General features: G+C 43.5%; 1 protein-coding gene across 4 annotated transcripts in view; it reads left to right on the plus strand.

Annotated features, from left to right (window-relative positions):
- Positions 1–232: 232 nt before the first annotated feature.
- Positions 233–11,407, plus strand: part of LOC311264932 (tyrosine-protein phosphatase non-receptor type 7-like) — a 16,646-nt gene continuing 5,471 nt past the window's right edge. The window contains exons 1-5 of one of the 4 annotated variants that reach the window (XM_084366153.1): positions 233–334; positions 8,030–8,231; positions 9,508–9,688; positions 9,794–9,878; positions 9,972–10,051. In XM_084366153.1, the coding sequence (XP_084222279.1) occupies positions 8,125–8,231; positions 9,508–9,688; positions 9,794–9,878; positions 9,972–10,051 (453 nt within the window). In that variant the 5' untranslated portion in view covers positions 233–334; positions 8,030–8,124. Of the gene's footprint in view, positions 335–3,857; positions 3,889–3,924; positions 4,081–6,582; positions 6,755–8,029; positions 8,232–9,507; positions 9,689–9,793; positions 9,879–9,971; positions 10,052–11,407 lie in introns of those variants that run through there. The other 3 variants (XM_084366156.1, XM_084366155.1, XM_084366154.1) reach the window with 3 other exon arrangements.

The raw sequence follows: 11,407 nt of genomic DNA on the forward strand, positions 1-11,407 counted from the left end.
TGCAGTCTAAAGGGGACCCATAACCTTGGATGAGGGGAATAGAAAGTGTTTGTGTGTGCGAAACAGTTTGGTGTGTGTGTGTGTGTGTGTGTGTGTGTGTGTGTGTGTGTGTGTGTGTGTGTGGTAATGAGAGAGTGGGTGGGTGCAGAAAAGGAAGTGGCGGAGAAAGAAGGTAGAAGTGAAGACAAAAACGACAGAAAGCAACAGATGAGAGAAAAGGAAGAAGAGCGGAGAGACGAGGACCGAAAAGAAGAAGAAGAAGAAGAAGGAGAAGAAGACGAGGAGGACGAGGAGGACGAGGAGGACGAGGAAGGAGCAAGACGAACACGAAGAGGTGAGGAGGAAGAGGGGAGATGAAAACTTGGTCACCTGACAGATAAGTTTGAATGGATGGAGACGCAGCTGAATAAAGTGCGAGGTGAATCATTGTAGCAGTATTTATAGGTAATCTGATTACCTTTAGAGGAAGAAAAGTATTTTTTATCTTAATGTTGTTTTATGATAAGAACCAGAGATGAGGCAGTGTTAGATGATCAGTTTATATCACAGTATAATAATATAATATAATAAACCGGACTTGTAAATAAATTACTCTTCAAGTGTTTTTTGAATGAATATTATGACTGTGTGAAGACAGAAGACGGGAGATGTCCTCACAGTGTCTCACCGATACTGCACTGACATGAATGATGATTTCATTTGTTATAAATTATGACACATTTATTAAAACAAGCACGAGCTGTTCGTCAACCAATCACGACAGTTATTTCTGTTTTATTAACTTTTGTTCAGCCGTGTGAATAACTCCAGCTGAGGTTATGATGAGTTTTTATTAGCTTTTATTTTCCCCCCGTGTCCGTTTGTTTGTTGGTTGGTTTGTCGGCAGGATAAAACAAAAACTCCTGAACAGATTTCCACCAAACTTGGATGGAGGACGAGTCTCGACCCAGAATAGAGCTTGTTGACTTTCGGTGCTGATCCAGATAAAGAGACGGGTCCAGGAAGTTTTCTCGCTTTCTTTAACATTGTGAGATTTTACAGTGTAAAATAAGCGATGACAGCAGCTTTGAGGAGATTATAAAAGAGTCTTTGCTTGTGAATTTTGAAGATGTGATGGTTGAGTAAAAACCTCATCATCTCTACGTAGGTTTCTGAAGTCAGTCAGTCGCTGCATCCTGGAGCTGCATGTTAACGCTGATAACGGGCAGATTTAATCAGCAGTAGCTCACCGGCTAACAGACGTTAGCTCTGTGTTTGAGCTGGTTAAAAACTCTCCATCTGAGTTTCAAACAACCCGATCACCAGAATAAATGTGAGCTGAGTACGTTTCTGCAAAACCAAAGATCAAGTTACAACCAAACGTTTCTTGAAGTTGCAACTTAACTTACTTTTGCAACTACATTTGTTTAAGTTAAATTTTCTATTTCTCTCCTGTCACGACGCTGTGCTGATGCTCTGGTTGGGTTTAGGTTGTAAAACCACTTGTTAAGAGTTAGAAAACTTCATGGTCCTTAGAGATATCCAGTGATCTGACTCAAACTGCAGTCGGCTGTTCAGCAGCCATGTTGGCTGTAATAACGGCACCACCATCGCCTCCTCCTCTCGACGTGACAGTCTGCTAATAACAATATAATATGAATGTGATATGAAGCTTTTAGTGCACATGGACGTGGACGTATCTGTGGTTTGCAGAAACATTAACTACTAACATTACATCCTGGAGACTGAGCTGGAGTTTCCAGCTGACTGACAGCAGAATCATCAGCATACATGCTAACATACATGCTGACATACATGCTAACATACATGCTGACAAAGCACTGTGTTATGATGTGAGGAAGACAAAGGCTGAAGCCTCAGATCATCATGTTATTGTTGTTCATCATAATTAATGTTGCACCAGAAACGTCATTTCAAACTTTTAAACAAAACTTTACAACAAAATGTTGCTCATCTATAATTCCCTTTTTTTCAGTTTCTGTCCAACTCAATCTCCAGAGTAAATGTTGCTAACTACATTTCTGCAAAACGTTAAAACTGGGTTTAGTTTTCTATTCCTGGTCAGGTTTAGGCACAAAACCACCTGCTGGTGTTAGAAAACATCATGGTTTGGATTTAAATAGCTCGTTTTGGGCAGGAAGTGTCTGCAGGAGTTCTTAAAAATATCCGGCGGTGTGACTTGAACTGTGGTCGGCTGTTTTGCTGCCTCGTTGGCGGTAATAACACCTCCCCCGCCGTGATAAAGTGGCTGATTATCATATGTAGATGTGACATGACACACCTCTGGTGCACATGTCAACCTGTCTGTGGTTTGCAGAAACAATAACTGCTGACATTATCTCCTGGAGACGGGGCTGTTGTGTTGCTCTTTGGTTAGATTTGGTAAAAAGATGGTTTGATTAAAAAGGCAGCCTCTCACGACGTTAACCACGTGTTAGAAGAGATAACTTCTCCCAAGTGACACACAGAGCCGACGGCGATGTGCTCAGACGTCGAGTCGATGTGTTCGATGTGACGTGAGATCAGAAACATGAGACGACGTCGCTCACATGCAGGCAGACAAACACAGACCATCTGCAGTTTCTCCATCCACCTCAGGTGTGTCACAGATGGGTTGATGATTTAAAGTCACCATCAGCCTGCTGATTGTTCAGCTGTAAATATGAATTCAATTCAGTCAGAATGAAGAATGAATTCATCTGTATGGAAGATAAGCTCTAAGTCTGGATAGAATAGAGAATTAAAAAGGTTATCGTGTTGTAGTGAGGAATGATCAGGCTGTAATCTAACTGAAAAAGCAAATTCAAAATGTAAAATGATAATCTGAAAATGTAAAGTGAGAAAATGAAAAAAGCCTAAATGGAAATGTTCAGACTGGAAGCTTTAATTGTTCTTTAAATCTTTAAATCTGACATAAAAACTTTCTTTAGTTTGTGACTGAAGTTGAAAAGAAGGACGTCAGATGGACAAAACTAGTTTAAACGACGTGTCCTGGATACGTTTCTGCTCCGTGGGAATAAATCAGAATCCACTATTTGGTGCCGATCACCAGAAATAAAATCATCTCTGAGGTCACAGCTGACGAGACGCTCAGCAGCAGGTAGTGAGGCGACATACAGAGTCTTTAAGGCTCTCGTCCATCCTCCTCCAGATGTCGACTTTCCGGCTGTTTGTTCCACGTTCGCCTCGATGTTCCCCTCGATGTCGCCCCCTGCTGGTACCGTCGGCTGAGCTCGCTCGCTCTCTGACCTCTGAGCTGAAGCTTTGGGTTCGTAGTTCAAAAGGACTCAACTTTCCGTCTCTGGACCGATGAGTGAAACACAGTGCGGAGGTGTGAGGTTGACTCAGTGTTCTCATGAAAATATTTCCTCTACGGTGAAACGCCGCAACCGTCGTAATGTTTGTGTTACCATGTACGAGTGTGTGTGTGTGTGTGTGTGTGTGCGCGTGTGTGTGTGTGTGTTGTATGATTTGACATGAATGATTCATGAGCAGCTGTTGTTGGTGTGTTGATAATCAACGCCTGGAGCGTCTCTCTTCCTCTCTTCCATTATCTCTCCATCTATCCTTTCATTCGCTCACTGACTCACTCTCTCTCTCTCTCTCCCCTCAGGTGTCTCTCACCCTCTCTCTCTCTACCTGAACACCTTGAATCAGGGTAATAACGGCCAGAAAAACAGGACATGTCTGTTCCTGCTGCCTCCACTCTCGCTCTCTCTCCTTCACCTCACAGTCTGACTTTCTCTCCCTCACTATCACTTTCCCTCTCACTCCATTTTTCTCTCCCTTCACTTGTTTCTTCTTGCCCCGGTTTTGTCATCGATTTTATGTAAAGAGGGCGAGACAGACGAAACACAGATCTCTCTCCTTCTCTTCACTGCTTCTCTGGTTAGTTAAGTCTGTTAGTTGTTCAGTCAGTCAGTCAGTCAGTTAGTTAGTTAGTTAGTGTGATGTGTGAGCTGCTCTCAGGTCAGTCATGTGGTTGTTAAACTGTAGGTGACTTGGAGAAAGTCAGAGGAGGATTCACACCTACTGGCCTCAATTACACAAAAACAGAAGCTCATGGCTGTCAAATATCTGGTAAGCCTGATCAATACATTCACTATCAACACTTATTGATTCAGCTGATCTGTTAAAACACTCATGTGATCTGGAAACGTGTGTGTGTGTGTGTGTGTGTGTTTAATCCAGAGCAACAAGCACAGCTAATGTCTTTATAATTATTGAGACTGTTTATTCAATGTATTCAGAAGCTGCTTCTAAATGAGAGTAAAGGTCCACAGAAGTGTTTGCACGCTGATGATTAACTGTTCTTGTGGCGAATCATCCGAGCGTCTAGTTCACGTACAAAGTCAATGAAAAGAAGCAAATAAACAAACACGCAAGATTTGCATCATTCACGCATTCATGCAAGTTGAAAATATTAAACTCCAGTGAGGATTTCGTGTGACACTGTCGTGAAAGTCCATCGACGTTCACATTCACGCTGACATCATGACGTTAACGTCGCTGATGTTCAGACATTCATGAACAACAATGGAGGATAATAATCAGTAATCGTGGTCGTTTGCAGACACTCACAGCTGTACGATAACACGTCTACTGCACAGAGACAGGAAGAGTAAAGGAGCTGGCGTGGAGGAAAGTGAGCGAGGAAGTCGGACTACATGGTAAGTCATGGAAATACGTCTCAGCACAGCAGAGCTCTGATCGATCTGAACTCCATTCAGGGAACAAACATTTTAAAAGTAGTTTGTTGTCGTCTGGCCGACAGACCTGACGCAGCACGAGTCCAGGCTTTTTACAAGGAGACATTATGATGTTGTTATTTCAGCTTCTGATCCATTAATGGAGTCGGATCACAGAGAAATCTCTTTGTTCTGGTTCAGACCGATGTGGTGAGACAGATTCATTCAGTCTGCGTCTACCTGCTGCTCACAGTCACTACTGATTTTAACACACCTGCTAAGAAGCTGCCTCAGTGGAGACGGATGGACGGACGCTCTGCAGCTGAGACCTGGACACCGGTCGGCCTCAGGTAGAGCTGGAAGCTGCCGTCATCCAGACTCTGAAACTCACCCAGCTGAGTGCAGCGAGAGCAACGGCAAGAAAATTTAACAATCCCTCGATCGAACTCACGTTTACTAGAGCGATTATTTTCTTAGCGGTTGGTCTGAACGCAGCATTAAGAGTCCGTCCTCATCGTCCACATGTAGGAAGTTTATCTAAAGTGCGACTGCAACCAAATATGTTTCAGGTTCACCTGTTGGACAATCGACCTATTCAGTCATTTTGGTGTGAGTATGTGTTGATTCTACAGATCCGTCACACCAAGAACCAAAACTGTAACTATCAGTAAAACATTTTATAAATCGCTCCAACACAACTGGATGTTGTGAGTGAGTTCACACCACAACTATAACGAGGTGGGGAACGATATTGTCAGGATCACTGATGAACGATAGAAACACTAACAGCCAATCAGAATACAATGAGTACATTTCAGAGCCTGTACTTTATTACTTTTACTGGAGTGAATCAGTATCTGAACTTTCCTCTGACATGTTGTTTATCTACGTCTTTCCTCTTTTAATGCACAACACTATCAAACTGTGACGTTGGCTAGAAAGTAGCTTAAATGCTAACGTTAGCTAACAGGTTATGAAATATATTGTTTAAAGTTGAACTACAGCCCGATGTCCCTCTGAACTGTCAGCTGTCTTTTCAGTGGCTGGTCAGTTGGAGGGCGGTGAAATGAGAACATATACACAATAAATAGTTCAATAAAAACTTAAAGCTTCACTTTACCTCGACTGTGAGGTCTCACCTCGAGGAGCAGCCTCTTATTTTCAGTAACAGACCACGTGTTTGTTAATCTGACAGCAGAAACAAGTCACAAAACTGATTTAGGTGATAAAATAACAGCCCTAATATCCTCTGCCATCACTACTGGTGGATGTGAAGTGCATGATGGGATGCGTATCGGCAGCAGGTTCCTACACGAGGCAGCTGCAAAAGCTTTCTTGGTAAATTGGGCAACGTTGGACCGTTGTTTTCTAAATGTGGACCTGAGCGATGACACAAGAAAACAAGAGCAGACAAGAAGCCGGACTGAGAGCGGCCTCGAGTCTGAGACTGTTTCACATTCAGTCACAACTCCTGCTTCCTTTAAACGTGGCGCTCGAGTTATTATAAAGCAATCAGACAAACAAACAAACAATGTCACTTTTATTTCAGTATTGACGTGTGTGTGTGTGTGTGTGTGTGTGTGTGTGTGTGTGTGTGTGTGTGTGTGTGTGTTGAGTCAGTGTGGGTGTGCTGACTTCCTGCTGTGAGGAAACTCTCTTCCGATGGAGACACACTGAAACGTTTCAGATCTGAACTGATGTGGAAACACACAAACACACACACTCACACACACACACACACACACACACACGTTGTTTGCTTGTGTGTTATCTCCTCATCGAGTGGGTTGAGTTTGTCTGTGATGCTGCTGATGACAGATCTGTGGAGTCGCCTCGTCATCGCATCAATAATTTACTCGTCATGTCAAAACTTCCTTCACTGAGGCGACAACAACAAACCGAGCCGTCTGGAGCGACACGTGGAGTCTGAGCCGAAAGTCTCGTTTCTATAAGGAAGCTCTTTAATGACAAAACCATCACGTGACTGCAGCACAGACAGAAGTTTGAGTTGAGATTAAATACAATCTAGAGAGTGAGAGCAGAGGGCTGTGACAGAGGACGGAGGGGTGAGTACCGTCCATGATTTTGCTTTTAGAGAACCGGTCAGGACAGAAAGAAACTGCTGCTGGAAACACTGACTGAGCCACACAGCTGAAATGTCAGGGGTGAAACAAGTACTCTCATCCTTCACTTGTGTACTAATACCACAAAATACTTTGAAGTCCTGCATTGAAAATGATTTAAGTAAAGATACAAAGTAAATTAGTCTCATTTACTGATGCATTCATGTGTGATGAACATGTTCCTGGTGTAGCTGACTGGAACTAGTTTATATACTGTTGGTAGTTTCATAAATCATAATAATATACTTATAATGATAATTAACAACTATGTGATGGATTGTGTTGATATGCGCTTCAGACGTTCATGTTTCATCAGGACGCTGTAAAAAAAGGAGTAAAAGTAAAGATGGTGTTAAAATATCAGTCGTCTTAATAGTACTCGAGTAAAAGTCTTAAAGTATCTGATGATAGATGAACTTCAATATCAGAAGTAAATAATACATATTTACATGTCGTATACTTTTGGTGGATGATTATCAGAACAGATATTCAGCATTTTTCTGATTATGTTTCTTTGTTTTATCTGATTGCAGATTAAATTAATTTAAAAATGCAACTTTTTAGCTTTGGCTCTGATGCATTATGTAACGTAACTAGTAACTAAAGGTTTCACCTAAATGTAGTGGAGTACAAGTACTTCAAAATTATACAGTACATTAATGAAGTTACATTCGGTCACTGATCCGGCGCCATCATCAGGTCCAAAGTTTAATGTTACTTCGGTTTATGACCTGCAGAAGTGATGGCGACCCATCAGCCTCAGCCAGACTTAGTGCTAAATAGCAACTGCATGCTAACATGCTAAAGCAGAAATCTTCACTGTACTTTAGCTGTGAGCTGGGGGAAACGTGTGTTTGGCTTCAGGACTCAGCACTCAGCAGAGACTCTGGTTCTGGTTCTGGTTCTGGTTCTCTGTCTCCTCTCTGTAACGTTACGTTCATGAAGTCCATTTCCCCTCCAGCTCCAGTCAGCAGTCAACAGTACTGAACCTGGAGGTCACGTCCGGATCACAGCTGCAGTCAGGCTGATAAACAGGAGTGAAGATAGTTCAGTTAAACGTAACCTCTGAGCTCTCCTCCTGTCGGATCAGAACAGAACCTGATGTGACTCCAGGTGTTTATTCCTCCAGAGTGGTGGTTTGATCCGCGGCTCGTCAGCGTCCTGTGATCATTAAATGTGACGATACACTGATGTTAATGTTCCCTCTCCCTCCTGCAGCATGGTGTGATGAACAGCTAGCTCAGACCGACTCAAACACACACACACACGCACACACACACACTGACACACACACGCACATTCACACACACACCATGAGTATGTCGGTGATGCGCTCAGCCTCCCCTCCTGCTGAGGACCCGGCCACGCCCCCACCCATGACCACGCCTCCTCGCAAAGCCTCAGTCCGCCTGCAGGAGAGGTGGGTGTTAACCACACGCACACACACACACACAGACACACACACACACAGACACACACACTCACACACACACACACACACACACACACACACACACAGACACACACACGCACACGCACACACACACACACACAGACACACACACACACACACACACACAGACACACTAAATATTAAAAATATGATGTCTGAAGAACGCCTTTTCCTTCTTAAAGGAATAAATATTGCTACAAAACTACAAAACGCCCTAATTGTCTAAAACTGTCCACCTTTCTGAAGCTTTCTTGTTTTCAAAAATGTCTTCAGTTTCTAAAACTGTGCACGTGTATGAAAAATGTCTTGTTTCACGGAAATGTACTGTCTTTCTTAAAGGAACAGTTCACCCAGAAATGAAACTTAAGTCATTACATTACCTGCATCCCCAGTCAGGCTCAGTCATCATCTCCTCCTGATGATATAAAGTCAGGCTCAGTCATCACCTCCTCCTGATGATATAAAGTCAGGCTCAGCCATCGTCTCCTCCTGATGATATAAAGTCAGGCTCAGCCATCGTCTCCTCCTGATGATATAAAGTCAGGCTCAGTCATCGTCTCCTCCTGATGATATAAAGTCAGGCTCAGTCATCATCTCCTCCTGATGATATAAAGTCAGGCTCAGCCATCGTCTCCTCCTGATGATATAAAGTCAGGCTCAGTCATCTCCTCCTGATGATATAAAGTCAGGCTCAGTCATCGTCTCCTCCTGATGATATAAAGTCAGGCTCAGTCATCGTCTCCTCCTGATGATATAAAGTCAGGCTCAGTCATCGTCTCCTCCTGATGATATAAAGTCAGGCTCAGCCATCATCTCCTCCTGATGATATAAAGTCAGGCTCAGCCATCGTCTCCTCCTGATGATATAAAGTCAGGCTCAGCCATCATCTCCTCCTGATGATATAAAGTCAGGTGAAGTCTCGTAGTCCACAGAACATTTCTGGAGCTTCACAGTAAAACAGAGTTGCAGCGTTCTGCTGAACACCTGAAGCAGCTGGAGATGATTTAAACATCAGATGACAGAGATCACCACCTGATCTGAGGAGATGATATTTACACCCTCAGCGTGCGGTTGAGCTCTTCACTTCAGAATGGGTGCATGCTAACACTGTTAGCTTAGCAGATACATTGAAGATTTCATCTTTAAAAGGGGTGTACACAACGTTATTTTGGCTGAAATGTTCCTTTAAATCCTCTGTTTCACAATCGCCATAATGCTCTTTGATTGTGCACTTTTTTTGTAGGCGGGGCTCAAACCTCTCTCTGCTATTGGATGTGAGCACCCTGGGGGTGGAGCCTGTTTGTTCTGTCTCCACCCCGAAGGAAGTGTGGCTTCAGCTGCTTCACACCTCCTCAAGGCCGCTCACACACACGACGCTGCAGCAGGCTGCCATGGACACCAACACACTGAATGTAGAGTACCAGGTAACACACACACACACACACACACACACTGACTCAGATGCAGGTGTGTTGTGTGTTGGTTGTTTCTGTGTGTGCTCAGGTGTGTGTGTTGTGTCTCCTCCACAGAAGATCCCTCCGAACTTCGTGAGCGCTGCGGAGCTCGATGTTCCCGGTCACATGATCAAAGACAGATACAAAACCATCCTGCCCAGTCAGTGCCTCAGCTGTCCTCCTGGCCTCACTGGAAACACACTGCACAGTTTACACTCTTGTTTATTATTGTCATTTGTTGTTTACTGTTTAGACCCTGAGAGCCGGGTGATCCTGAGGAGCCCAGAGGAAGAGGCGGGGCCAGACCGCTACATCAACGCTAACTACATCAGGGTGAGTGGAGTCACCAGCTTCTCCTGCAGAGGTGCTTTTAGGTCACTGTCTTTGTCGGCCATTTTGGAGTTATGTTCACAGAGCTGATTGTTTCTGTTCACCTCGGTACAAATACTTCTCCAGTGGTGACGTCTCTTCAGTCACCAGCCTGTGGTTTTATCTCCACTTGATGTTAAAACAACAGATTTTCAATGGAAGTTTTTTATCAGGGTTTTTATTTTGGTGGGAAACAATTCACTTGTTCATGCGAAACAGATTCTGCAGCAAATTACACTGATTAAAAAGAAAACTATGTCTTAACATCAGGTTATGACCGCACTGAATGAACACTGGCCAAAGGTTTATGGACACTCAGTTTTCTGAATTATCATCCAATCATATCTCGATCAGAACGGATCGGCCCTGTTTATCTATTTCTGGCTGTGAAACTTTCTGCTTACTGTGAATTAGTTTTTAAAATAATAAATCAAGACACGACTGCACTCTGTGGTTTTACTGATAAACTCAAACTGCACATTCGAATGTTTCTGCACGGCCAGAACTGCGACTTTGAAGCTCGCATTGCTCGGATCAACTGAACCGCCACAGAATATGACACGATATACTGTATTGTCCCCGTGGGGAAACTTGCAGCAATTCCCAACACACACTTGTTGCAGTCAAACGACGCAATCCAGTAAAATTAAGACCATATAAACAATTAAAAGCATTAGAAGGAATCAAGCAGCAGCAGCAGCACGAGTCCGGCAGAAGTGATGGAATAAAACTGCTGTCAGTTTAGACCAGAGACGATTACAGTCAAGGTTGTTCAAAGACGACGGCTGCGTCCTCAAAGATGCTGACAAAAAGAGAGGAAGCGACGTTGTGCAATCCAACACTGAGCAGTCAGAAGAAAAGAAAGATAATACGCAGCTGCAGATCGAAGATGAAGACAACATGGTGTCTGTTCTGCAGTGAAGTTCAGTCACAAGACCACAGTTTGAACCACAACATGTAAAATCATCTCCAATAATAATAAAACAGCGTTAAAACAGACGACCAAACTGTCTGACCTGCCAGAAACTGGTCCGAGAGTCACACTGTTGAACATTAAGCTGATGCATCTGATGCGAATGAGTTGAAGATGTTGCTCCATCATTTATTTTGACGTATAAGTGAGTCAGGCTGAGACCGTCGGGTCGTCTGGTGGACCGAACATACAGAACTGTGTGTCATCAGCAGAGCAGCTGTAAGAAAAAAACATGTGAGGTGATTGAGAAGAGAAGTGGACCGAGTTCAGGTCCCTGTGGTACCCCAGTGAGGAGAAAGTGATGCTGGATCACAAGTCATCAAAACCACAGCTGTTTCATAATAAAA

Source organism: Pagrus pagrus, assembly GCF_965226575.1.
Source record: "Pagrus pagrus genome assembly, chromosome: 11".
Taxonomy (NCBI): Eukaryota; Metazoa; Chordata; class Actinopteri; order Spariformes; family Sparidae; genus Pagrus; species Pagrus pagrus.